The following is a 24,993-nucleotide window of genomic DNA, read 5'->3' as shown; positions in this document are numbered from 1 at the left end:
TGCCTGGCACAGTAAGGGCCCTCCAGGAGATGCTTCCATTTCTCTTCTGATTGTTTTGTGGACATCTTGTACAAGTTGTCATGGATTTTTAACATAATCCCTCTATGCATCCCCAGGCAATACAAAAGGGACCAAGGGATGGCCCAGTGGGGGTGCCCTAAAATGGACACCACTTTTCCTTCCAGGATAGCAACAGTTCAGCTGGGAAGCTCAGAGGAAATAAGGAAATGAGGAGAGGCTTGGCTGCTTCAGACAGATGGCATGAAGGGAAGCTGCGTGGCCTGTGCTGGGGCTGCCCCCCCCCCCCAGCTGTCTCTATTCCCTGCCTGCCCCACCTGCAGCTCTGCGATGCTCATCTTGTGGTAGATCTTCTCCTCATCCCGCCGCTGGTCCTGGGGCACGGTGATGTTGGCCAGTTGTATCTCCAGCTCCAGCACCTGCTGCATCTGCTCCCGCGTGGAGGCTGGATGTCCTCCTAGCAGCATCCCCAGCTCCTCCATGTAGTCCAGGTAGGCGGTAAGCACCTGTCAAGGCCCCAAGTCATCCTCAGAGCCCAGCAACAAGTCCTGCCCAAGGCTAAGACGACTATTCTGGCTGCTACCCCTGCTCACCATCTCTTCTGCAGACCCTCCTCACTGTCTCGTCTGCAGACCCTCCTCGTAGAAGCTTTCCTGGATGACCCTCATCATTTCTGTCATACTGCTTATCACCATCTGCTAGGATCTTTTTTTATTAATTTGTGCAACTGTTCATCATCTGTTTCCCCAAGGAGAAGGTAAGTTCCAGGAGAGCACTGTTCCAAGTTACAGCGGCTTATTCACCACTGTATCCCAAGGGTCTGGAATAGGGCCTAGCACAGGAGCCCTGTAAATATTTGTCCAGTGGATGGATCCGCTTCCCATACTGCTCTGCCTTCTCATTTCCTAAAGCCCTTCTACTTTTCCCAGCCCATCAGTGACCATGTGCCCTCACTTAACAGCTGAGTGGACCCCAGTGGGGAATTTGGTCCACAGTGGCTTCAATTTCCTTCTACCTCCCATCCTGCCAGGCCTCAAACTTGCTGCCTTCCCCTCTGGTCTCCAAGGGGGAGAAAAGCACAGAAAAGAAATATTTAGTGACTACATGTACATACATGTATCAAATTCTCTGCTTGCGTTCTACATGTAATATATCTGCCCCGACCCCGCGCCCACCACAGCAACTCCATATAGTTCCATCTTACAGATGAAGCTTGGCAAGATTACATGATTTGACTCATACTACAAACTAGCAGATGGCAGAGTTGTGGCCTAGGCCTGATGACTCCAGGGCCACAATCCCAGCACTGCCTGGGCTCAGAACAAACCCATGTCGCCTCAGAGCCTGCTGGCACTTTAGCTGCATGGGGGCAGGGGCTGTTTGTTCTGTTCTGCACTGTAGTCTCAGGCTCTAGCACAGCATCTGGCACATAGTAGGTGCTCAATAAATATTTGTTGACTGATGGATGAAAACCCATGCACAGACCCTCAGCCCTGCTCAGCACTGACTTCCTGTGGCCCTCCTCCCAGGGACCACTGTCACTCTTGCCCTGAAGCCCCACCCGGGGCTCCTTTCATTGCCAAAGGCCATCTCCTCTTCCACTTTACTGAGAAGTTTTAGATCCCTTAATATCCATTCTCTGCGAAATATTCAAATATCAAGATATTCAAAATAACTCCTTTTTCCCACCTCCCCTCTTTCTTGCTGCTGCTGTCAGAAGAAGAGGTTTGCATACCAATTCCAGTCATCCCAGCTCCTAAAGTGGATGGTTGGTTCAACCAGTGATCTTGCCCCACCCCCCAGCTCACTTACCCCTCTCTCCCTACTTCCTTACTTTCAGCTTAAGACTTGCCTTTTTTTTTAATGTGTTTTTTTGTTGTTGTTGTCGTTGTTTTTGGCCGTGACACTCGGCTTGCGGGATCTTAGTTTCCTGACCAGGGATCGAACCCAGGCCCCTGGCATTGGAGGTGCAGAGTCCTAACCACTGGACTGCCAGAGAATTCCCAAGACTTCCTTTGGCACTACAGCTTCCCCTAGATGCTGGCACAGGAGACTTCCTACCCAAGACAACTGGTGACACACTGAGAGGTAAATCGAGGCTTCTCCTGCCCTTTCCTGGGGGTCAGACCATGTGGTTCTCTCCTGAATTCTCAAAATTCCTCCCCTGACTCAGGTGATATCAAAACCACACATCTGTTCATAACACTCTCCACTTTTGAGTTTCCTATTCCATTTCTTTTGGGATAAATGCTCAACTTGACCCATAGTGTTTATGTGTACCATGACTCCACCTACCAAGTCCAGAAGGACTTGGCCCACTCTCCCCTCCCACTCCCCTCTCTGATCTGTCAACAAGTCACACCCCTTCCCACCTCAGAGCCTTTGCATCAGCTGTTCCCTTTGCCTAGAACCCTCTCCCTTCCCACAGCCAACCCTCACCTAGGACCAGGCTGGCTCCCTGTTACTGCACTCTCGGAATGCCATGCTCCTCCTCTTACAACAGTCCCAGCAACTGTACAAAGGATAACTGCACTTGGCCATTTCATGCTTTCTCTCCCACTGAGTGGCAGTGTCTTGTTCACCACATGGTAGCAGAGGGTCTGGCTGAGGGATGCTTGGTAAGTGTTTGGGAGTGAATGGGAGAAGGACAAACACCCCTCTTGGTTGTCCTTCCCCACAGAAGTCTCTCTTTCTCCCGCTGCCCTTGAAATACAAGGATCTCCTCCTTCTTTTTTTAAAAAAAGTATTTATTTATTCATTTGGTTGCACCGGGTCTTACTTGCAGCACACGGGCTCCTTAGTTGTGGCATGCAAACTCTTAGTTGCGGCATGCATGTGGGATCCAGTTCCCGGACCAGGGATCAAACCTGGGCCCCCTGCGTTGGGAGCACAGAGTCTTATCCACTGCGCCACCAGGGAAGTCCCAAGGATCTCCTTGTTTTCCTTCTCTAGTCTTGCCCTTTCTCTCACTTCTCCTAAGCCTTTGTCTAGGCTTTTAAGGAGATGCCCCTCAAGCCTTTGGCTCCCTCCAGGCCCGTGCTCTCTCCAGGACCCCACCCAGCTTTCACAGCTGTCTGCTGACCTCTGTACAGAGATGGTACCCAGTTCCCTCACACTCACACGTCTGAAACGAGCAGCTCCCACTCCCTAAGGGTCTGCCACGTGCAGAAGCGTAAACTTGCATCTTCCTCCTGCCTCCAAGCACTACATGAGGTAGATGCTGTGATCCCCATTTTTCAGATGAAGAAACAGCCTCAGAGAGCTTAATCAACTTGCACCAAGCTGTCAAGCTGGGATTAAAATCAAGGTCTGACTTCAAAGTCTGCCTTTTTCCTGTGATATCACCACCTCCCCAATGTGCTTGAAGCTGGTTCTCCCTGTAGGCATCCCGAATTCTCTAAGGACCCCTCCACTCCACCATCACTCAGGTGCACAGCCTCAACTATCTTTACCTGTTCCTCCTTCTACTCCTCTCTTCTAACATCCAGGCATCAACAATTCATGATTTGGCCTGGATTATGTCTCTTGCATCCTCCCCTTCCTGACTTTCCTTCTGCCACTTCTGCCATTTGGGTCCTCACAGACTCAGAGCCTGGAGTACTGTAGACACTCTTAACTGATCTCCAGGCTCCCTCTCTTGCATCTACTTTTCACACCCAGCCATACTGCCTTCCCAAACTAGTTCCTACCCACTTTTCCACCCTCTCATCTGCTTTGAGCTCTACACTTTGCCAAACTGGACCCCTTCCTGTGATCCAAACACACCTTAGCTTTTCCTTCTTCAACACTTTTGTTTAAAATCTGAGCATGCCCTCACCCAGTCCTAGATATTCTACAGGGCCTGGCTCAAATGCAACCTTCTTAGGAAAACTTCTCTGGCTGCCAGGTCTCTCCTGAGTCCCAGAGGCCCTCTTTTGAGCCGTGTTCTCGGCTGTCTAGGTCTGTGAACCCATCTACACTGAAAGCTTCCTATGACAGTGGCTCTGAAATGTACGTCTCACAGCAGGTGCCTGTAAAATGTTTTCCTGGAAGAGTAAGAGAAAGGAAGGAAGGAAAGAAGGGAAGAGGAAGGGAGAAAGGAAAAGGAAGGGAAGAAAGGAGGGAGGGAAGAATGCAGGGAGGGGAGAATGAAGAGAGAAAGAAGGAATGGTAGTCGGCTCACTAGGTGACAGGATAGGCTCACCTTCGCCACTCTGACCCTGGGTAAAGGGAAAAGTAAACAGGGATCAGCCCAGCTCAACAGGGGGGTCAGGGTGGATATTCTGAGGATGCTCCTTACTTTCTCATTGGCAGTCCTGTTTAGGTAGTAATCTCGAGAGGGCAGAAAGAGCCCAGACTGGTCCACCTGCAATAGCAAGGTGAGGAGTGAGTCCTCCCCCCATGAAATCTGGACTCTTGTGCGGGGGGAGCCACCCCAGCCAGCCCAGCACAGGGGAGGGGAGTCTGGTCTCAGCAAATAGTCCGTAAGTCCCTCCCCACCCTTCCCCAGCCCAGTACCTGGATAACATTGCTGTTGGAACTCTTAGAGTCGGCACTGATGTAGACAGTGAAGAAGGGGGTGGCCCTGTAGGTCCCTGCTACTGCCTTCAGCACCTCCATGAAGTTGTCCTGGTCCCAGGGCCCCGTAATGTTCCAACCACCAATCTGAGTAGAGACCATGGTGGCGCCTCTGGAACAGGGGCCTCTAAAGCTTTCTGGGGCCACATCCTCTCCCAAGGCCTGTGCTGCTCCCCTACCTGCAGCCCATCCCCGGGGCCTACCTTGTCAATGAGGTCTCGCAGCGGCTGGGCTCCCAGCTCTTCAATGCGCTCCACCTGTAGGCAGGAGAGGTAGAAGCGCTGTGTCTTCCGCTCAGCTTCACTGCTGGAGTTGAAGGTGGTGTTTTCTGTTGAATAGAACACAGGTCCGGGTGGCAACCATGCTGACTGCTAAGAGGGGTCCTGGACCCTTGCTTGATCCCTCTCCTTGCCTTCTCAAGGGGGTAGTCCTCCTAATGTAGACCCAGGAAGACTGTCTGCCACAGCAAAGAGTAGCTTCCTCTCCCCTGTCCAGGGAGACTCTCAAAGATCTCTAAGCACTACAGACTCCCTGGTGCCTACCACACCTCAACAGTGTTCCAGAGTGCAGAGAGGAGTCCCTTCATTAACCTCAGAGGTCTGCCCCCTCAAACTCATCTCCACCCCTCAGGAGCCCCCTGCTCTCTGTATCCCCTACGCCAGGAGTGGTGGCAGTCATCCACTTATTCATTCATGGACATTTCTTGAGTACCTACTAAGTGCCGAGCCCTGTGCTGGGAACAAGGCATGTACTTGGCTCAGTGCCTCCCGGACAGGCCCATTTACCGAGCAGGTGCTTCAGTATGGCCTGGTTCTGGTCCCAGAGGCTGTTGAAGGTGTTCCAGCGAGAACGCCCATCAGGCAGAGGGTTTCTCCGAATCCAGCCTCCACAGGAGAACTGGTAAAAGTCTTCACAGGGGCTCACCCCACGGTCCAGGGACTCCAAGACTTTTCCAGCCACTCGAATGCAGGCCTCCGTGAGGCAAGTGCTGTGGGATGGGTCTGTGGCAGGGGACACGGGGGGGGGGGGGGTAGGGGGGGGGGACTGTCTGTCAGTCTGGGAGAGGCAAATGCTTTGGGAGGGGCCGTGACAGCAGAAAGGCTGGGAGGAGGGAGAACAGCTGGGGGAAGGCTGGCCCCACCCAGGGAGAACCTTAGCAGCCCCTTCTGCCTCCAGAGCCCCCAGGCTAAGAGGGCTGATGACAGGAGTGGGCCCACCTACCTCTGTGGTACTGGACCCACAGGGCCACCAAGCAACCCAGAAGCACTGCAGCCAGCAGTAGAGAGACACCAGCCAAGACCAGCTCCAGCTGGGTGTGCGAGCCCAAGAGGTGTCTTGTCCTCTTCCGGAATCCCACCTGGGGAACAGAGGAGGACCTGGAGCTAGCAAGCTGCAGGTGGGCGACCCAATCACAGAAGTCCTCCCAGAGGGTGAAGGCTCAGGCAGTTTCCAGAGCCATGAAGCAAAGACGCTAACGGGGCTAACTTGGGGCACAGGGGCAATGAAGCAAGCTGAGATGATCCCTCAGCCTGTTTTGTGCAACGTCATGACTTCGAATCGCCTCACCATAGTCCTAGCGCAGAGGCCAGAGATGGATCGGAGGTGGGGGCAGGTGACCCTCCAGGGCAACCCAGAGCTCCCGGGTGTGCCGGCCGTCATGCCAGGGCGGGGGCCTGGTGAGACAGGGATGACCCCCTTGCCCACCTCCACGGCGTCCGGGGAGGCCCCGCCCTCTACGGGGGTCTCGGGTGCGTCTTCATCCCGCAGCGTGGCGCGTTTGTACTCCACCATCTGCCAGACAGTCGGGCGCCAACCCAGGTCAGGCAGACAGAGCTGCGCGCCCACTGCCCTGCCCCGGCGCCCCTTGCCCGGCCGGGCCCCTCCTGCATGAAGTGCGGGCTCCTTCCCTCCCGCCCACCGAGCTCTCCGGCCTGGGTCCCTCCGACCCCCGCCCGTCAAGTTCGCAGCCCCTTCTCCGCGAGCCGGAGCCCCTTCCCGACGCCGCCTGCCCCTCTGCCTCCCCACAACCCCGGTCCTTTCCCCCGGGGCCCCCACTCACGTTGCCGCCGCCGCTCATCTCCTGCAGCGCGACGCTCATGGTGGAGTCGGGGCCGGCGGCACCTTAGGGCTCCCGCCGGCTGGCCCTCGCCGGGGCCGTGGCCTCGGCCCCCGGCCCGGCCGCGCCACCGCCCTTCATCGCAGCAGTCGCCGTAGCCACTTGCTCCGCTGCCGCCGCCGCCCCCGCCTGCCTGCGCCCCCCTCCCCCCGCGGCGCCGCGCCAGGGGTGGGGGAGACGTGGGGCAGGGGGAGGAGCGCGCCTGCCGCGCCCCGCCGTCCGCCCGGCGCCCAGTCCTCTTTCCGGGTACCCGCGGCCCGCCCCGCAGAGCTGCACCCAGCCTGCTGCCCTAGCCGGAGCGAGCCGCCCTGCAGAAACGCCGGAGACTCCCTCTCTGCTTCGTGGTCAGCACCCATCCCAGCAACACCCTCTTGCAAGACTCCCGGAATTTACATTCCTTTGACCCAGGCCCAAACCCTGCTGATATTTTTTGGCCCAACTCCCCAGATTGCAGGCCCTCCCCATTCCCTTTAACACCTTTGAGAAATTGTGCTCTCATGGAGAACGTCTTCCCCCAGCTGTCCGCACTGCCCCTCTTCAGCCAGCACATACAGAGCAGCACGGAGGAGGTGACCCACATTCAGGATGTCAGCACGATATCTATACAGGGAGCGCATAGACCCAAAGTACACAGGCAGGCACTCAGCCCGACACACGGTCCGCACACACACACACACTCACCACTCACAGAATGCACACACTGCATATTCACACAAAATGTATACATGCACCAGGCACCCAGAGCCAACATATGTTCTATACTGAGGTTCTGGACACACACACACACAACACACATACAACACACACAAAGTGTTCGGGCATCATGTACACACAGCCCACACTCTGAGTCCACCCTTACATGTTGTTTCAAGACTGCACTTTTACTCTCCAAGATAATTGTTGTCATCAGATCATCTCACAAAGGAAGGGTTACAGATGGTGACAAATCGGCAGGGAAAAAAACAGCTATGCACAGATATTTAAAGGAAAGACGAGCTAACACTTCTAACTTGAGGAAAGCAAATCACTTTATTTGGGAGGTTTACAAGGAAAAAAAAAAACCCACACACCAAGCAATATTTAACTGAAAGGCAATAGTGTGGCATCTATGCATCTGCCATCTGCCTTCCATATTGTCCTTCCTTAATCAAGCCTGGTGGTGTTACAGTCTGCTTCACTGAAGAGTGCCTAGTTTTTTGTTTTGTTTTTTTACCACAAAATTTTTTAAAGTGCCTCATCCTCGTCCCACCTCTCTTTTGCAAAAGAGTATATGGATTTGACCTGAGAAGGCTTGGAATGGAAGCAAATCCACCACCCATTTCTTGACTCTCACCTCAGTTCTCAAACCTCTTGCTGTGAGCATTTCTAACATGGAATGCTCTTGTGGCTGAGAGAGGGTAGGTGATGAATGGATCAGGCTGAGAAATGTTGGATTGCTGTCTTTTGGCATTTTCCACCCCAAAATTGCATGTTCTCAAACAAGAGACAGTACAGTGTCATAGTTAGGATGAAAGATTCTGGATTCGGACTCAATTTCCTCTCTTGTAAAATGGAAATAAGAATAGTACCTATTTCAAAGGATGGTTGTGAGAATTAAATGGAACAATACTTGTAAAATGCTTAGGACAATGTGTGGCGTGTAATGAGTACTCTAGCTGCTATTATTATTGTTGTTGTTGTTGTTGTTGTTATTAAAATCCTATAGGTAGAAATGAGAATTGTACGGCTGGAGGAAGCCTGTTCTATTTCCCAGATGGTAGAGTAGGCACATGGGTTCTAGGTTAGTCAGGGGTTCCCTGAGCAAGGAACTTGCACATCCAGCCACACTGTGGTCTGCAGCAGCACGACCTTGGGATATCCACATAGGACAAGTCTCTGGAGTTGTTCATGTTCAGTCTGATGGCAATGTGGCATCACATCACTCACCTCTTTCCCCTCTCCCCCAAGCCTGGATGAAGCGAAACATGGCAGCAGGGTCAGTCCTGCCACATGGAAAATTCCACCATGACATGGCCATGTGAGTATAAGCAAAGCCACTTTGTAAGGACTTTCTGGCAACAGGTTCATTAGAATAGTCCCATGGCTGCTGCAATGACGTGCTGTAAGTAGCCAGCTTATGCAGCACTGTACCATGGCCAGCCACTGCACTAGGTGCTTTACCTCGATGTGCTCATTTATCCTCGTGGCACTTATGAAGCCATTTTACAGATGAGGAAACTGAGGCATAGAGAGGCTGAGTCACACAGCTAGTAAGCAGCAGAGCTGGAATTCAAACCCAGGCAATCTAACAGCCCTCTGAAGAGCAGGTTGGCAATATGAATCAAAAGGAGGATATACCTCCTCCCAGCATTAGTTGACAGTCTTCTCCACATCTCTGGAAGAGTAAGGGGAAGCACATAGTTTTCAAGCCAGACAAACCTGGACTCAAATCTGACTCAACTCTTTATCAGGTGTATAATCTGTATTAATTTATTTGAAAGCTCTGACCTTTCACTTTTCTTCATCTGTAAGGCGGGAACAATCATCCCTATCTCAGAGTATTGTTGTAAGAATTAAATGCAACCACATAAGAAAGAGGCCAGTACCTGCTTTTACAGTGTTCCCAGTTTCACTAGGTTTGGCCTAAATGGACATTTCCTTTCCATGCCTCTTTGATGATCCAAATCATTTATTAGGTTCACAGCTATTCCTGAATGCATGTTAAGTACCCTATGTATAAAAAGGCTTGGAGGTTGCTCTATTCTTTTTTTTTCTTTTGGCTGTGCTGGGTCTTTATGGTAGCAGCACGTGGGCTTAGTTGCCCCGAGGCATGTAGGATCTTAATTCCCCCGACCAGGGATCAAACCCACGTCCCCTGCATTGGAAGGCAGATTCTTAACCATTGGACCACCAGGGAAGTCCCTGCTGCATTCTATATTTCTATTTTTTTTCCCTCTGTGTTTATAACCTTTGACTCTGTTTTATTCTCTCACTATTATTTTCTCTCTCTTTTCTGCTCTTCTTTTCATATAAGAGTAAGTTTTGGGGGTCTATTTTTCTCTAAATTGACTGTGAATTGAGAGGGAATGGAAAATGTTTATGTGTTAACTTACAAGAACAGTATAGTTATGAAGATAACAACACACATTAATGTCCAGCGTTGACAAAGTTGGGGAATGTGGGCACTGTCATATACTGCTGATGGCTTATAAAACTGATACAGTCTTTTTGGCAATATGAATCAAAACGTATGTGTACATATTTTCTGACCCAGAAAGTTGAATTCTAGGAAATTGTTCTAGGAAATAATCATTATCTACAGCATGTTTGTATCAATTAGCTTTGGCTGCATAACAAACCTCCCCAAACTTCATGGATTAAAATAGCAAACATTTATTACTTTTCATGTTCAGTAGATTGATTGGGTGGTTCTTCAGGTCTGGGTTAGCTCACCAGGAGCTGAATGGTGTAGCTGAATGACCTCATTTACATGCTTGGGCCTCAGCTGGGATGGCTGGGCCCAGTCTCTATGTGGTCTCTCCTTCCCCAGGAGGCTAGCCCAGGCTTCTTCATATGGTGGTCTCAGGATTCCCAGCAACAAAAAACAAGGCAAGCCCTAGTACATAAACACTTTTCAAGCCTCTGCTTGCATCACATTTGCTAATGTCCCTATTGAGCAAAGCAAGTCAGGTGGTCAAGCCCAGATTCAATGACGGAGAAAAAGATTCTACTTTTTTTAAAAAATATTTATTTATTTGGCTTGCAGGGTCTTAGTTGCGGCACGTGGGATCTTCACTGTGGCATGAGGGATCTAGTTCCCTGACCAGGGATTGAACCTAGGCCCCCTACATTGGGAGTGCAGAGTCTTAACCACTGGACCACCAGGGAAGTCCCAGATTCTACTTCTTTTTTTCTTTTTTTTTAATTTTATTTTAACATCTTTATTGGAGTATAATTGCTTTACGATGGTATGTTAGTTTCAGCTTCACAACAAAATGAATCAGTTATATATATACATATGTTCCCATATCTCTTCCCGCTTGCGTCTCCCTTCCCTCCCACCCTCCCTATCCCACCCCTCCAGGCGGTCACAAAGCACCGAGCTGATCTCCCTGTGCTATGTGGCTGCTTCCCACTAGCTATCTACCTTACGTTTTGTAGTGTATATGTGTCCATGCCTCTCTCTCACTTTGTCACAGCTTACCCTTCATGCTCCCCATATCCTCAAGTCCATTCTCTAGTAAGTCTGTGTCTTTATTCCTGTTTCACCCCTAGGTTCTTCATGACATTTTTTTTTCTTAAATTCCATATATATGTGTTAGCATACGGTATTTGTCTCTCTCTTTCTGACTTACTTCACTCTGTATGACAGACTCTAGGTCTATCCACCTCATTACAAATAGCTCAATTTCGTTTCTTTTTATGGCTGAGTAATATTCCATTGTATATATGTGCCACATCTTCTTTATCCATTCATCCGATGATGGACACTTAGGTTGTTTCCATCTCCGGGCTATTGTAAATAGAGCTGCAATGAACATTTTGGTACATGACTCTTTTTGAATTATGGTTTTCTCAGGGTATATGCCCAGTAGTGGGATTGCTGGGTCATATGGTAGTTCTATTTTTAGCTTTTTAAGGAACCTCCATACTGTTCTCCACAGTGCCTGTATCAATTTACATTCCCACCAACAGTGTAAGAGGGTTCCCTTTTCTCCACACCCTCTCCAGCATTTATTGTTTCTAGATTTTTTGATGATGGCCATTCTGACTTGTGTGAGATGATATCTCATTGTAGTTTTGATTTGCATTTCTCTAATGATTAGTGATGTTGAGCATTCTTTCATGTGTTTGTTGGCAGTCTGTATATCTTCTTTGGAGAAATGTCTATTTAGGTCTTCTGCCCATTTTTGGATTGGGTTGTTTGTTTTTTTGTTATTAAGCTGCATGAGCTGCTTATAAATTTTGGAGATTAATCCTTTGTCAGCTGCTTCATTTGCAAATATTTTCTCCCATTCTGAGGGTTGTTTTTTGGTCTTGTTTATGGTTTCCTTTGCTGTGCAAAAGCTTTTAAGTTTCATTAGGTCCCATTTGTTTATTTTTGTTTTTATTTCCATTTCTCTGGGAGGTGGGTCAAAAAGGACCTTGCTGTGATTTATGTCATAGAGTGTCCTGCCTATGTTTTCCTCTAAGAGTTTGATAGTTTCTGGCCTTACATTTAGGTCTTTAATCCATTTTGAGCTTATTTTTGTGTATGGTGTTAGGGAGTGATCTAATCTCATACTTTTACATGTAGCTGTCCAGTTTTCCCAGCACCACTTATTGAAGAGGCTGTCCTTTCTCCACTGTACATTCCTGCCTCCTTTATCAAAGATAAGGTGAGCATATGTGCATGGGTTTATCTCTGGGCTTTCTATCCTGTTCCATTCATCTATATTTCTGTTTTTGTGCCAGTACCATACTGTCTTGATTACTGTAGCTTTGTAGTATAGTCTGAAGTCAGGAAGCCTGATTCCTCCAGCTCCGTTTTTCGTTCTCAAGATTGCTTTGGCTATTCGGGGTCTTTTGTGTTTCCATACAAATTGTGAAATTTTTTGTTCTAGTTCTGTGAAAAATGCCAGTGGTAGTTTGATAGGGATTGCATTGAATCTGTAGATTGCTTTGGGTAGTAGAGTCATTTTCACAATGTTGATTCTTCCAATCCAAGAACATGGTATATCTCTCCATCTATTTGTATCATCTTTAATTTCTTTCATCGGTGTCTTATAATTTTCTGCATATAGGTCTTTTGTCTCCTTAGGTAGGTTTATTCCTAGATATTTTATTCTTTTTGTTGCAATGGTAAATGGGACTGTTTCCTTAATTTCTCTTTCAGATTTTTCATCCTTAGTGTATAGGAATGCCAGAGATTTCTGTGCATTAATTTTGTATCCTGCTACTTTACCAAATTCATTGATTAGCTCTAGTAGTTTTCTGGTAGCATCTTTAGGATTCTCTATGTATAGTATCATGTCATCTGCAAATAGTGACAGCTTTACTTCTTCTTTTCCGATTTGTATTCCTTTTATTTCCTTTTCTTCTCTGATTGCTGTGGCTAAAACTTCCAAAACTATGTTGAATAAGAGTGGCGAGAGTGGGAAACCTTGTCTTGTTCCTGATCTTAGTGGAAATGCTTTTAGTTTTTCACCATTGAGGATGATGTTGGCTGTGGGTTTGTCATATATGCCCTTTATTTTGTTGAGGAAAGTTCCCTCTATGCCTACTTTCTGCAGGGTTTTTATCATAAATTGGTGTTGAATTTTGTCGAAAGCTTTCTCTGCATCTATTGAGATGATCATATGGTTTTTCTCCTTCAATTTGTTAATATGGTGTATCATGTTGATTGATTTGCGTATATTGAAGAATCCTTGCATTCCTGGAATAAACCCCACTTGATCATGGTGTATGATCCGTTTAATGTGCTGTTGGATTCTGTTTGCTAGTATATTGGCCTGTAGTTTTCTTTCTTTGTGACATCCTTGTCTGGTTTTGGCATCAGGGTGATAGTGGCCTCGTAGAATGAGTTTGGGAGTGTTCCTCCCTCTGCTATATTTTGGAAGAGTTTGAGAAGGATAGGTGATAGCTCTTCTCTAAATGTTTGATAGAATTCGCCTGTGAAGCCATCTGGTCCTGGGCTTTTGTTTGTTGTAAGATTTTTAATCACGGTTTCAATTTCAGTGCTTGTGATTGGTCTGTCCAGGTTCTACTTCTTGATTGGAAGAGCTATTAAATATTTGGGCCATTTTTCTCCTACAACAAATGTTCATCTCAGCACTGTCTATAATAACAAAAAAAAATGGGAGGGGATTCAATGTCTGAGAGTAGAGGACTTGTTAAATAACTCAAACATCCATACAATGGGATACAATGCAACATTTACAAATGATAGAAAAGAAGAGTTAATACTATCGGGAAATGTTCTCCATATAGAGTTAAGTGGAGGAGAAAAAGAATTACAAAATCTCATTTTATTGAAGCAAAAACGTAACAAAGCATAGGTTAAAAAAAGAGATTGGAAGGACATGCAACAAAATGTGAATCTGAATGTATCTAATGATGAGGTTACTGTTAACTTCTTCTTTATGCTTTTCTGTATAATAGCTAACAATTCTATTGTCTAGCATTTACCTAAGCACTTTATGTATGTTAACTTATTTAATCCTCACAATGACCCAATGAAATAGAGTCTACCAATATCATTGTCCAGATGAGGAACCTACAACACAGGGAAGCTTAATGACATACCTAAAAGTCACACATCAGCGAGAAGGCAGATCCTTGATTTGAATCTAAACTCCATACTGTTAACTACTAATCTCCTTTCTAAGTCAACTGATTTGTCTAGGGTCAGAGTGTGATGTTTGATAAATGGACTATATCATCGGTTTTAAACCTTTTTTTAAAAAAATCACTAAAACCTTTTTATTGCAAATGTAATATACTCCAGAGGTATATAGAATAAAAGATGAACTTCATTCTGCCAGGATCCCAGTACCGTCCTCAGAGATAAACATTATTAGCAGTTGGGTATGTATCCTTCCTGCTCTTTCTTTTATATTCATTTACATACCTAAATACACTGGTGTGTGTGTGTGTGTAAGTGTGCATACGTATGTATACACACATATGAAATCATACTCTACACTTGTTCTTTGGTGAGATTTTGGCAGGCCTTGGAGATCTTACTATGTCCGTCCACACAGATGTGCTTCATTCTTTTTTGTGATTTATCAGCTTCTGCTAAATAGAAGAGTCCCAGAAATACCCTCATGGTGTAGGCTTCCCTTGAGTGGACAGGGTGGGAGCAACGCGTCCGGGGAGAGCTTAAGAAAGGAGAAACATGATCATGAGAGATGTGAAAAGATGACCCCCAAATATTTGTAACTGATTGTATTTGTTTCCTAGGACTGCTGTAACAAAGTACCATGAACTGGATGGCTTAAAACAGAAACTTAAAATGAATTCCCTGGCGGTCCAGTGGTTAGGGTGATGGACTTCCACTGCAGGGGCCGTGGGTTGGATCCCTGGTTGGGGAACTAATGCCGTGTGGTGCAGCCAAAACAAAAAACAAAAAAACCCCAGAAACTTATTCTCTTACAGTTCCAGAAGTGAGAAGTCCAAAATCTAGGCAGGGCCATGCTCTCTCAGAAGGCCCTAGGGAAGAATCCTTCCTTGCCTCTTCCATCTTCTTGTGGCTCCCAGCAACACTACGTGTTCCTTGGCTCGCAGCCACATCACTTCTATCTCTGCTTCTTCACGAGGGCTTCTCATGTGTGTATATGTCTTGTTCACTTGTCCTCTTCTTACAAGGACACCAGTGATTGAATATAGGGCCCACCCTAATCCAGTATGACCTTAGCTTAATTTGGCTAATTAACATCTGCAAAGACCCTATTTCCAAATAAGGTCTATTCTGAGGTTCCAGGTAGACATGAATTTTAGGGGGGGACCCTGTTCAACCCACTACACAGGCCTACAGTTCCCACTTGAATAAAAGTGTCATTAATACTCAATTGTCAAAAGGCATATTATTCTTCTGAGAATGTATGGATTAATCTCACTAGGTTTTGAGGGGCTTTTAAAAGAAATTCAATGCATTTTCACAAAAATCCAAGCAAACTTTACTTCATTTTAGCTGTGAAAATGAATTTTCATCTCATGGTCAGGGATGCAGAACATCAAAATTTAAGTAAAGGAGCATAATTTAAAGAACTCCCTCCAGGGCTTCCCTGGTGGTGCAGTGGTTAAGAATATGCCTGCCAATGCAGGGGACACGGGTTCGAGCCCTGCTCCGGGAAGATCCCACATGCTGTGGAGCAACTAAGCCCGTGTTCCACAACTACTGAGCCTGTGCTCTAGAGCCCACGAGCCACAACTACTGAGCCCACGCGCCGCATCTACTGAAGCCCGCGCTCGAGAGCCTGTGCTCCGCAATGAGAAGCCCGCTCACCGCAACGAAGAGTAGCCCCTGCTTGCCGCAACTAGAGAAAGCCTGCACACAGCAATGAAGACCCAAGGCAACCAAAAATAATAAATAAATAAAAATAAGTAAATTTATAAAAAAAAAACTCCCTCCAAATTTTCACAACATAGCTGAAACATATATTACTATATCTTTACAATTATGCACTTATGTCTTTTGCTTTAATCACAATCCAGCATGTACCTTACAGGACTAAGATTATTTAAGAAGGATCTCCAAGTTAAATTGTTGTTCCTCCAGTCTCCCTCATTCTGAGGGGAGAAACGAGAAATGTTTCAGTTCCTCACCCAGTGCTCTCATCCTATTCTTGGCAAGAAACTGGATGGCCCCTTTAGCATTTTTGGTAGGGGCAGCTCATTACCTCCTGAGACAAACCACTTCACCTCATAACAAGTTCATCTACAAAACTATCATTATGTAGGTTCTATCATCTCTAGGCTTCACACTAGAACATGCAGGCTCAGAGAGGTATGCATATTACGCAAATGCATGAGAAAAAGATGGGAAGGATATATATGAAAGGTTCTGTGTGATTTTCCAAATTTCCCTAAAAGGTTACAGATACAAATGAACTAATTTTTTAAAACTAATTGTGGGGCCATCAGTTCAAGGCCACACAGAAAGCGGCAGAGGCTGGATTGGAACCCATTGCTGGACAACCCCCTGCGGGGGTGGAATTTTCTGGACTCTCTCCTAGTGACCCTGAGCTCCAGCTTCTCCTGTCCTTCCAGGTCTGGAGGCTCCTCTCACTCCAGATGGGCCTCCACCTCCAGCTTCAGCCCTCATCCCAGAGACTAGGACACAGCAGAGGAGGGTTTGATAGGGATAGGATTATGGTCTTGAGTGAGGCCTGTTCAGAGGCAACTCTGGCACTTCCCAACCTCGTCCTGAGGGCAGCCCCCATGGCATTCGCCTTTGTGTCCCCAGGACTAACACGTGGTGAGGAGTTGCTGGAGGAAGGAGACCCAGCGCCAGGAGCTAAGTGATTTAGAGGGCGGGAGGAAAAGCGCTTCAGGGACAGTGGAGAACTCTCCGCCTCGAGTATGGACTGAACGTCCGGATGATAATTACCCTTATTAGCGCTGTCGTCACTGTCACCGAATGTGAGACGCCCCCCTCCCCCAAGGCCAGAGATTGCGCCAGAGCCCCAGCGCGCTAGCGAGCAGGTGACGAAGCCGCTGACGGCCAGAGGGGGAGGGGGGGAGAGAAGAGAGTGCGTTACAGTTCTTGAGGCGAGAGCTGTTACGCGATGCACCGCACCCAGGGCGGAGGCGTCCTCTATCCCTGCCCCTCTACCTCTGGACACAAACTCGCGCGCGCGACGCGTCCTCAGGCGCTCCGGGCTTCCCCGTGTCACCTGCAGCCAGGGCGCCCCCCGCGACGCCTTCATTCATTCCTCCTACACTGCAAGCGCAGCGCGGGCCTCGGGGGCTGGGAGAACCGCAGGGCGCGGCGGGCGCTTTGAGCCTGAGTTTCGGCGGCTGCAACAGCGCTGGGGGTGGAGGGCTGCCCTGGTGAGCGCGCGTCGGCCCAGTTACCGAGAATCCTTCAAGAAGAGACCGAGACCCCCAGCCCTGTTGCTGGCGCCGAAACTCGGGCTCAAAGCGCCCGTCGCGCCCTGCGGTTCTCCCAGACCCTGAGGCCCCCATGTGTCACTACGGCACACAGAGGCCAAGAATGGAGACAGATACAGAAGAGCAGAGACACTTAAGAGATAGACGTAGACAGAGACCATGACACAAAGAGATATGGGGCACTGAGACAGAGACACAGACACATGGAGATAGACTGACATATAAATAGGCACAGACAGAAACAGAGGACAGTCAGAGAAACACAGGCTCCAGATGAACAGTTTAATACCCGAAGAGCAACCCTGTACAAGACCGCGCCAGCCCCGAAGAGCAACCCTGTACAAGAGCGCGCCAACGGCGGGGGCACCACCTATTGGCCTGAGCTATTCCCGCGTCCTGCGGGTTCCAGCACATCTCCGCCGTATCCGACCCCCCACTCCTCGCAGCGCTTCCGGTGTCCGCCTCCTGCACCCGTTGGCCGGTACCATTCGCCCAGCAGCCAGTCCCGCCAATGGCAGGACCCTCCCATTTTCGCTCCTTTGCCTCCGCAGAGAGCTTGGGCCCGCTCCTGTCCGCACACCACCCCACCCCCGCGGCCGGCCTCCCTCCCTGCCCTGGCCGGTGTCCTCCCCACCTCCACTGCGCCCCGCCCGCCGCGCTCTGCGGCAGTCGGGCGCTCATCGTCATTCCGCTCTCGCCGCCGCCGCCACCCCCGCCTCCCCGCGCACCGCCTCCGCCCGGTCCCCGCCGCCGCCGCCGCCGCCGCCGCCTGCCCAGCGGCCCGGGAGGCGGAGGCGCGGGGGAGGAGGCCCCGCTTGGCTCCGCAGCCCCGGATGCTGTATGACTTCATCTTTCCGCCGGCTCCCCTGCTGAGCTAGGGCCGGTCCGGCAGCTAGCCCGCCGCCCGCGCCCGCGCCCCGCCGCAGTCCCGCGCCCACCCCGCACCCGCCATGTCCGAGATCCTGCCCTACAGTGAGGACAAGATGGGCCGCTTCGGCGCCGACCCCGAGGGTTCTGACCTCTCCTTCAGCTGCCGCCTGCAGGACACCAACTCCTTCTTCGCGGGCAACCAAGCCAAGCGACCCCCCAAGCTGGGCCAGATCGGCCGAGCCAAGAGAGGTACGCGGCCGGGGCCCGGAGTCGTCGCTTGACCCAGAAACCCTCCGCCGGGCGCCCCCCGGCTGCAGTTCCCCGCCAAGCGCCAGCAGCTCTTGCCGCAGACCAGCGCAGCCAGCCGCTCGCCGGCCAGGGTTGGAGGGGGGGTCCCTGCTGCAGTGTTGTGTCCCCCTCTTCCCCTCTCCTGGGAAAGCAGTGCCCCGGATTCGATGCTCGCCACCTCTGGAAGTAGAGTCTTGGCACCCGGGCGAAGGGGAGGGGCCGGCCGCGGCATTTGGGGTTGCCTGAAGTGGGAACATGGGGCGACGGGCCGCTTCTTCGGGAGCAAACGCTGAGTCGGTGTATGCTACGGAAGAACCTTCGGGTGGGGAGGGATGTCTGACTGGAGAATGGGCAGGGGGCCGGGGGTTCGCTTGTCCTGGTTGTTTGCATGGGGAAGGGGCTCTGTTAGTGCCAGGATCGGAAGAGGGGTTCTAGCCGCAAGAAGGTTAGGTTGGGTAGAGGGCTGGAATAGATGGAGATTAGGTTTGAGGAGGGAATTCTGTTGAAGTGAGGGTGGAAGAGGGGGATCCCATGAGCAAAAGCTTTCCGATCAGCTCGGATGGAGGAGAGCTCAGGCGGCGGGAGGGTTTGGACCGGAAGGTTGAACGGCTGGAGTCTTTGGAAGAGGGGCGTTCCTCCACAAGGAGAGGAGTGGGTCTGTGGGAGCTGGGGTCAGCAGTGGGTTGAGTCGGCAGGAGAGTTCGGACGGGGAGGTCACTGTAGCACGGAGGTCCGAGGGGCGTCTCTGGGCCACGGGCAGTAGCTGAGCGGGGCGCGGGGACCAGGGCCCCATTCTCGCCGCCGCCCCCCGAGACCGCGCGGCTGACGCGCTTTCTCCCTGCGCAGTGGTGATCGAGGATGACCGGATAGACGACGTGCTGAAAGGGATGGGGGAGAAGCCGCCGTCCGGAGTGTAGACGCGCCGGCTCAGGCGGCGGGCTCCGGGCCCAGCCCCGCGGCGGCCAGGACCGCGGGCCGGCGATGCGGCTGCCGGCCCCCCCCCCCCCGCCCCGGCCCAGGCGCTCGCGGGCGGGGGCTGCAGGGCCGCGCCGCTTTCGGGTCATAGTCGCTGCCGCCGCCGCCAGGCACTCCGGAGCTGTCCGCTTCAGCACCACGGCGGCGGCGGTAGCGGCGGCGCGGACCGGCCCGGAGCCCGCCGCCGCGCTCATGCACTTTAGAACCTCGGGCCGCAGCCCCACCCCGCACACCGGAACGGACAGAGACCCGCGGCCCTCAGCCCCGGCCCGTCCCCTCCCGCACGGCTCCCCTGCCCCGCCCCTCTCAGGCAGGTCTGGTCCGCAGACCGGCTGCCTGCCGGTGTCGGACCTCGCACGCGGCCAGGGATGTTTGGCTGCACATTTGCATGAGCTTCCCACCCACCTGAGTCCAGCCCTCCAGGCGCTCCTCACCCTCCACCCCTGTCTGGCGTGACCCCAGCCTCAGCCTCTTTCTAAGGGACTTCCTCAGCACATTTGTATTTTTATATCCGACTCTTTGTTTACTGATTCCCCTCGTGGTTCATGCCCTCCCCACCCCCCCACGGTCTCGGCCACGCTCTTCTGCGCCTGGCAGATAGGATGGGTGTTGAGGCTGGGATGGGACAAGCCCCTAACATGGTAACCAACCATATGACCAGTCTGCCCATGGCTGACCCCAGGCGGCTCTCTGGCAGACCCCTCCCCTCAAGGTATCACCTTCCAAGGGCCCAGGTCTGATTTTACCTTGGACCCCTGCGTCCTGCCCCTGGGAATCCAAATGCGGGCTGCATTGCATCTTTGGATGACACCTGTAGCCCTAGCCCTGGAGATATTCTCAACCCCAGGGATGTCCTTTGTAAATGTTCCTCCATCCTCACTGTACCAGGAGTGTGTGAATAAACACAGACCCCCCTGTGTGTGCGTGTGTGTGTAGCTGCTGCTTTGGTTTGCTATAGGAGCCAGCCCAAAATGGCTCCAATTCTTTTTGGGGAGGGGAGCAGATACTTGGGAATCTCAGGTGCATGTAACTGACAGAGAAGCGTTGCCAAGTAAACACAGGCAGGTCAGCCTGGCCTGGGAACATCATTACAGCGTGGCCTCCTTGGGTAAATAATACAACCTGAGCAGGATAGGTCACCGGAGTTGGGGCTGGAGCTGGGGTCAAAAGCAATCTAGATTCAAAGTCTGCAGCCTCCTATGAATAAATCCAGGTTGAATGGGGGTCAGTAACAGGCCCCAGGGATACAAGTCTCCAAGTCTGGCTGGCATGCACAGGGGTTGTGCTGAGATTTGCCCCTGGGGATGAATCACTGATGGTTCAGTATGGTGGGGGAGGAAGTTGGGGAATCCAGGAGAGATCTGAGGAGCCTAAGAAGGAAGTCAGAAACCTGAGATTTGGGATCTAGTTTGACCTAGCCTGTATTTTTTTCATGTGGGGTTGCTCCCATCAGCTCTGTCTTAGTTAGGCATGAGGCCCCTGGGATGTGGGCACTTTGGACCTGACCTTAAGCCCTGAGTCAGGAATTCCGAATACTTGAGCCTGGGGCAGAAAGGCAGGAGAACCATGCTTCTGGCCTCACAGCTGAATGGCACTGAGGAAGTCCTCATGATCTGAGTCCTGGAGGAAGCAGGGTGGGGTGGGAGGTCTAGGAGGTGAGAGGATCTGGGCCCCAAGGGCCAGCTGGGCCACACTGAGCTCTTTGCCCTTCTGCATAAGGTAGAAATGGAAGTGGAAACCATTGCCATAGGTTGCATGCCTCAAGGACCAGCCGTAACGAGCTTGGGCGTAGTGTCTTGTCCGAAAGTGGGGGGCAGCAGGGGTCATTGAGATGAACTGGCCCCCAGGGACCAGTACTCGGCTCACCTGAAAGGCAGATAGAGAAGCCATTGGTGAGAAGCCCATCTCCAGGTTCTCAAAGGTCAGTATGGCCCCAGATGCCCTCCCAGTGAAATCTCAGGTACTACCCTCCATCCAGTAGCTCAGGGCTTTCCATGGCAAAAGAGTGAGGCTTCCTCTCTGCCCCTGGTTGTTCCGTGGGGGTAGGGCTATATTTTAAACAGGTAGGAGCATAGGAGTGATGTCAGGTGCAGGGGGCACTGCCTTCCTGTCAGCTGCTTACCTTCCCTACCTGGAACCTGGCCGCTACCTCATCTCTATGGCAACACAGTATTCAATCCTCAGCCTCTGTGAGCCTGGCCACTCCAGCCCCCTACAATCTCGATCCAGCTTAACACCCGCTTCCTTCAGGTAACCATAGTCCCGAAGGGACCCACTACTTGTTCCAAACCATGCCTCCTTCTGGCTTCTGAGTTCTTCTAGTCTCCTAGAATCTTAACCCCTCATCCCCACCTCTTGATCAGCCATCTTTCCCTTGGTGCTCCCTCACCTCACTCAGCACCTGGTCCACAGTGTGGATACCTTCAGAGGACACATTCCAGGGATCCTGTTCTCCAGTCAACAGGGCATCCAGCGTGCCCTTCTCGAGCACCACGTCAAAGGAGCCACTGGGGAAGCCCAGTGCCCGCACGTCCATGGTCTCCCAGTGCAGCTCGGGCACGTGGGCATATCGAGCCCGCATGGCAGCCACCACTACTGATGAGTAGTCCACACTGGTCACATCAGGGAAGCCCCCAAGGAATAGTTCGTAGCTCAGGGCACTGTTTCCACAGCCTGGGGTGAGAAGGGGTGGATGACAAAAGGTCTAGGTTAGCTTTGGTTCTCACCTCCCCAATTATCCATCCACTCTTGGCCTGTTTTCTCTCAGCTCAAACCCTCCCGTACCGAGGGAGAAGCAGCACGGTACAAGAGCATGAGCCTTAGAGTCATACAGATCTGGGCACATATCCTGGCTCTATCATTCCTGGCTGTGTGGACTAAAGCAAGTCGTTTACATACTAGGAACTTGGATTTCCTAGTCACAAAAATGAAGATAACAATACCTAGCCTACATGTAGGATGTGATGTTCTAAATTTAAAAACTAAACAGCTGAAGAGTAGGAGCTTTGAACTTAGGAGTTCAAAGATTTGGGTTCTGATATCTCTAGTCATACAGTCATGGCAGGTCATTCAACTCAGCCTCAGTTTCCTCAGACTCAGAATGGGGATAATATTGGCATCATAATATTATTAATAGGATAATGCTAGTAGTATCCTAATTCCTAACCTCTCAGAGATCCTCTGATGATATCAGCCCTGGGAAGACTTCATGTTAGGGGTTTTTATCTTACTTTGCTTTCCAAGGCAGAATTAACAAGTGAAGGGGAAACTAAGTGGGGACACACAGTGGAGATGATTCCTTGTAATTTCTTCATGTATGACTGAGCGCCACATATTGGGTTCTGCTGATGAATAAAGAGCTTCTGCCCTCAAGGAGCTGATGCTCTGGTGAGAGGAACAGATGTGCAGTCAGAAAACTGCCACATAATGCAATGAGAGTTTCAACAGGGACAGGCTGCAGGAGCACATAGGACAGTCCCTGTCCCCACCTTAGACGGGTGGGCCAACAGGATCCGGGGAACTGACAACCAGTCAGAGTCTTGAAGAATCATAACACTCTGGTGGGAAGTGCCCAGAAAGCAGTCCCAAAGTGGTGGAGGGTGGAGGTTAGAGGAGTGGATGTGGACCTACTGCCCAGTGGGCATGGCTTCCTTCAAAGATCTGTTGGCCTCTTCCAGGCCCTCTTGTGGTCAGTATCAGCCCAAGAACAGGCCTGGATGACAGTTCTTGGTGGCCTCACATGGGGATCCCCAGCTCTTGGGATTAGATTGCCTTTAATCCCCATTTGCCTCCCTAAGAGGATCACAGAATCAGCTGTTGGGATAGCCCTAATCCAGCAGGCAGAGCTTGGCACCTGGACAGGTGCCAGAGACTGCTGGCTGGTCCCCGGCTGCCCCTTCTTGTGTTCCTCCTCAGGCTCTGGGGCTCAGAAAGAGTACAATCTTACCTGGGAAAACCCAATGTGTGCGTCCCAACACTGGAACCACAACAGGCTCTGGGACGGGAGGTGAGGGTGGCTGAATAGGAGACTCTAACCCAGTTCAGCCTGAAATCCCACTGGGTTCTCTGACCACAATGCCTTCATCACCCAACACCTGACCTCATATGCCTGCAGAGCTCTGCCTAACTGTGGACAAACACAAATTTCCTTCCTTCGTTTCCTTTGGTACAGGAATGGTATCTCCCAAAACAACTTTATTAAAGATGAATGGAAAATAAAACTTGACCACAGGACCAGTTATGCCTACAAAGCAGTGACTTGGGGCTAACAACTAAGATGAGGCTTGGAACCGCCACCGCTTCCCTGGGTGGGGCCTTAGGGAAGCAGAGCTCTGGAGAACTGAGCCAGATCCAAGAACCCATCATATGGGAGCCCAGAGCTATGTGGATGCTATCCCAACACCAAGAGACTGAAGTGTAAACCAGAATATCAATTCGCTTATTTATAATAGGAAAAAATACCCATCATGGGGTCTGGACAGTCAATCCTCTGGTCAGTCCCTTGTGTCTCTATAGGAAATGCAAATTGAAGCCAAATTATAATCAGAAGATTCTACAGAGCATGGAGTCAAGCAAGAAGAGAGAATCAGAGAAGTATAATGACAGCAAAACTGGGACGGCCACATGAACTCATCTGTAATGAGGAATCTAGCCATAGGGACCAGACACACAAGTCTTCAGGCAAGGTACTCTTTCTCCGAGCAGTCCTGGAGAAAGTGCCTCTCTGACTCCCATTTTCGATAATAATAATGATAGCTAACAGTTTTTGAACACTAGGTCCCATGCTGAGTACTTTATAAGGATTATCTCAGTTTATTTTCCCAGTAGCTCCATACTGAAGATTCTATTATAAAAACCATCGCCATTTTCTAGTTGTGACACCAACTGTATAGCCTGAAAGACCTAAAATATTTACTATTTGGCCATTTTTCAGAAAAAGTTTACTGAACCCTAACCTAAAGTAGTTCTCATTATATTTATCACTAACCTCTAGGGGTTGCCATGAGGATTAAATAAGTTAGAAAGGGCTCACCACATTCCCTAGCACCTACCAGGTGTTCAATTTGTTTGTTTAGGTGGAATGTAACATAGGGTAGCCCCCAAGCTGTGGGTCCTGTTCTTAGATCTTGGGAATCCTGTCTGGAAAGTTTTTCTTTTTGATTTTTAGACTTTTCCCTCCTCTATCCAGAAAAGGATATCTCCCAATCGGGCAGAACTTAAGGCAGTGTTACTCTGCCAATTACCAGCATGAGAATCAGTCTGTGGGCTTGTTGAAAATACAGACCCCGGGACCCGCCTTAGACCATCCCTGGAATTATATACTCAGAGTGGGGTCCAGTTTTCCAGGTTATTACACTAAAGCTTGAAAAACATAGATCTATGGTAAATCTATAAATAAATGCAATTGTTTAAAGCCACAAAACTCAAGAGAGGTTTTACCTCTGGGGGGAAGAGGTTTGGGGGACCACACAGAAAACCTTGGATATACAAGGCTTTTTATTTTGTCAGGCTTTTTTCTAGTTATCTTTCATACTCACTCAATCATCTTAAAAACCTGATAAATAAGTATGTACTCTTACTTTTTTTTTTTTAAG

The 24,993-nt window shown here is 50.3% G+C and overlaps 2 protein-coding genes across 7 annotated transcripts in view; one reads left to right on the top strand and one right to left on the bottom strand.

Moving 5' to 3' along the window:
- The window catches only part of ECE2 (endothelin converting enzyme 2), a 33,377-nt gene that overhangs the window by 7,001 nt on the left and 1,383 nt on the right, over window positions 1-24,993 (bottom strand). For 2 of the 6 annotated variants that reach the window (XM_067738256.1, XM_067738257.1), the window contains exons 1-8: window positions 6,635-7,515; window positions 6,142-6,366; window positions 5,797-5,932; window positions 5,361-5,576; window positions 4,779-4,903; window positions 4,516-4,662; window positions 4,298-4,363; window positions 336-524 (exon numbers count right to left, since the gene is read on the bottom strand). In XM_067738256.1, the coding sequence (XP_067594357.1) occupies window positions 336-524; window positions 4,298-4,363; window positions 4,516-4,662; window positions 4,779-4,903; window positions 5,361-5,576; window positions 5,797-5,932; window positions 6,142-6,366; window positions 6,635-6,673 (1,143 nt within the window). In that variant the 5' untranslated portion in view covers window positions 6,674-7,515. Of the gene's footprint in view, window positions 1-335; window positions 525-4,297; window positions 4,364-4,515; window positions 4,663-4,778; window positions 4,904-5,360; window positions 5,577-5,796; window positions 5,933-6,141; window positions 6,367-6,634; window positions 7,516-20,795; window positions 21,266-21,788; window positions 22,073-24,993 lie in introns of those variants that run through there. The other 4 variants (XM_067738261.1, XM_067738258.1, XM_067738259.1 and 1 more) reach the window with 4 other exon arrangements.
- CAMK2N2 (calcium/calmodulin dependent protein kinase II inhibitor 2) lies at window positions 17,830-20,318 on the top strand. The gene is made up of 3 exons (XM_067738267.1): window positions 17,830-18,385; window positions 19,271-19,343; window positions 19,578-20,318. The coding sequence occupies exons 1-2, from the start codon at window positions 18,217-18,219 to the stop codon at window positions 19,339-19,341; spliced, it is 240 nt and encodes a 79-aa protein (XP_067594368.1). The 5' UTR covers window positions 17,830-18,216; the 3' UTR covers window positions 19,342-19,343; window positions 19,578-20,318.

Source organism: Pseudorca crassidens, chromosome 5 (genome assembly GCF_039906515.1).
Source record: "Pseudorca crassidens isolate mPseCra1 chromosome 5, mPseCra1.hap1, whole genome shotgun sequence".
NCBI classification, from domain to species: domain Eukaryota; kingdom Metazoa; phylum Chordata; class Mammalia; order Artiodactyla; family Delphinidae; genus Pseudorca; species Pseudorca crassidens.
The sequence above is the reverse complement of the archived record's forward strand: the minus strand, read 5'-3'. Positions and strand labels throughout refer to the sequence as shown.

What these genes read in the sequence shown, in the direction of transcription:
- CAMK2N2 (XM_067738267.1), top strand. Translation starts at nt 18,217, where the DNA reads ATGTCCGAGATCCTGCCCTACAGTGAGGACAAGATGGGCCGCTTCGGC. An exon ending in GATCGGCCGAGCCAAGAGAG is followed by an intron (nt 18,386 to 19,270) that starts GTACGCGGCCGG and finishes CTCCCTGCGCAG; the next exon opens with TGGTGATCGAGGATGACCGG.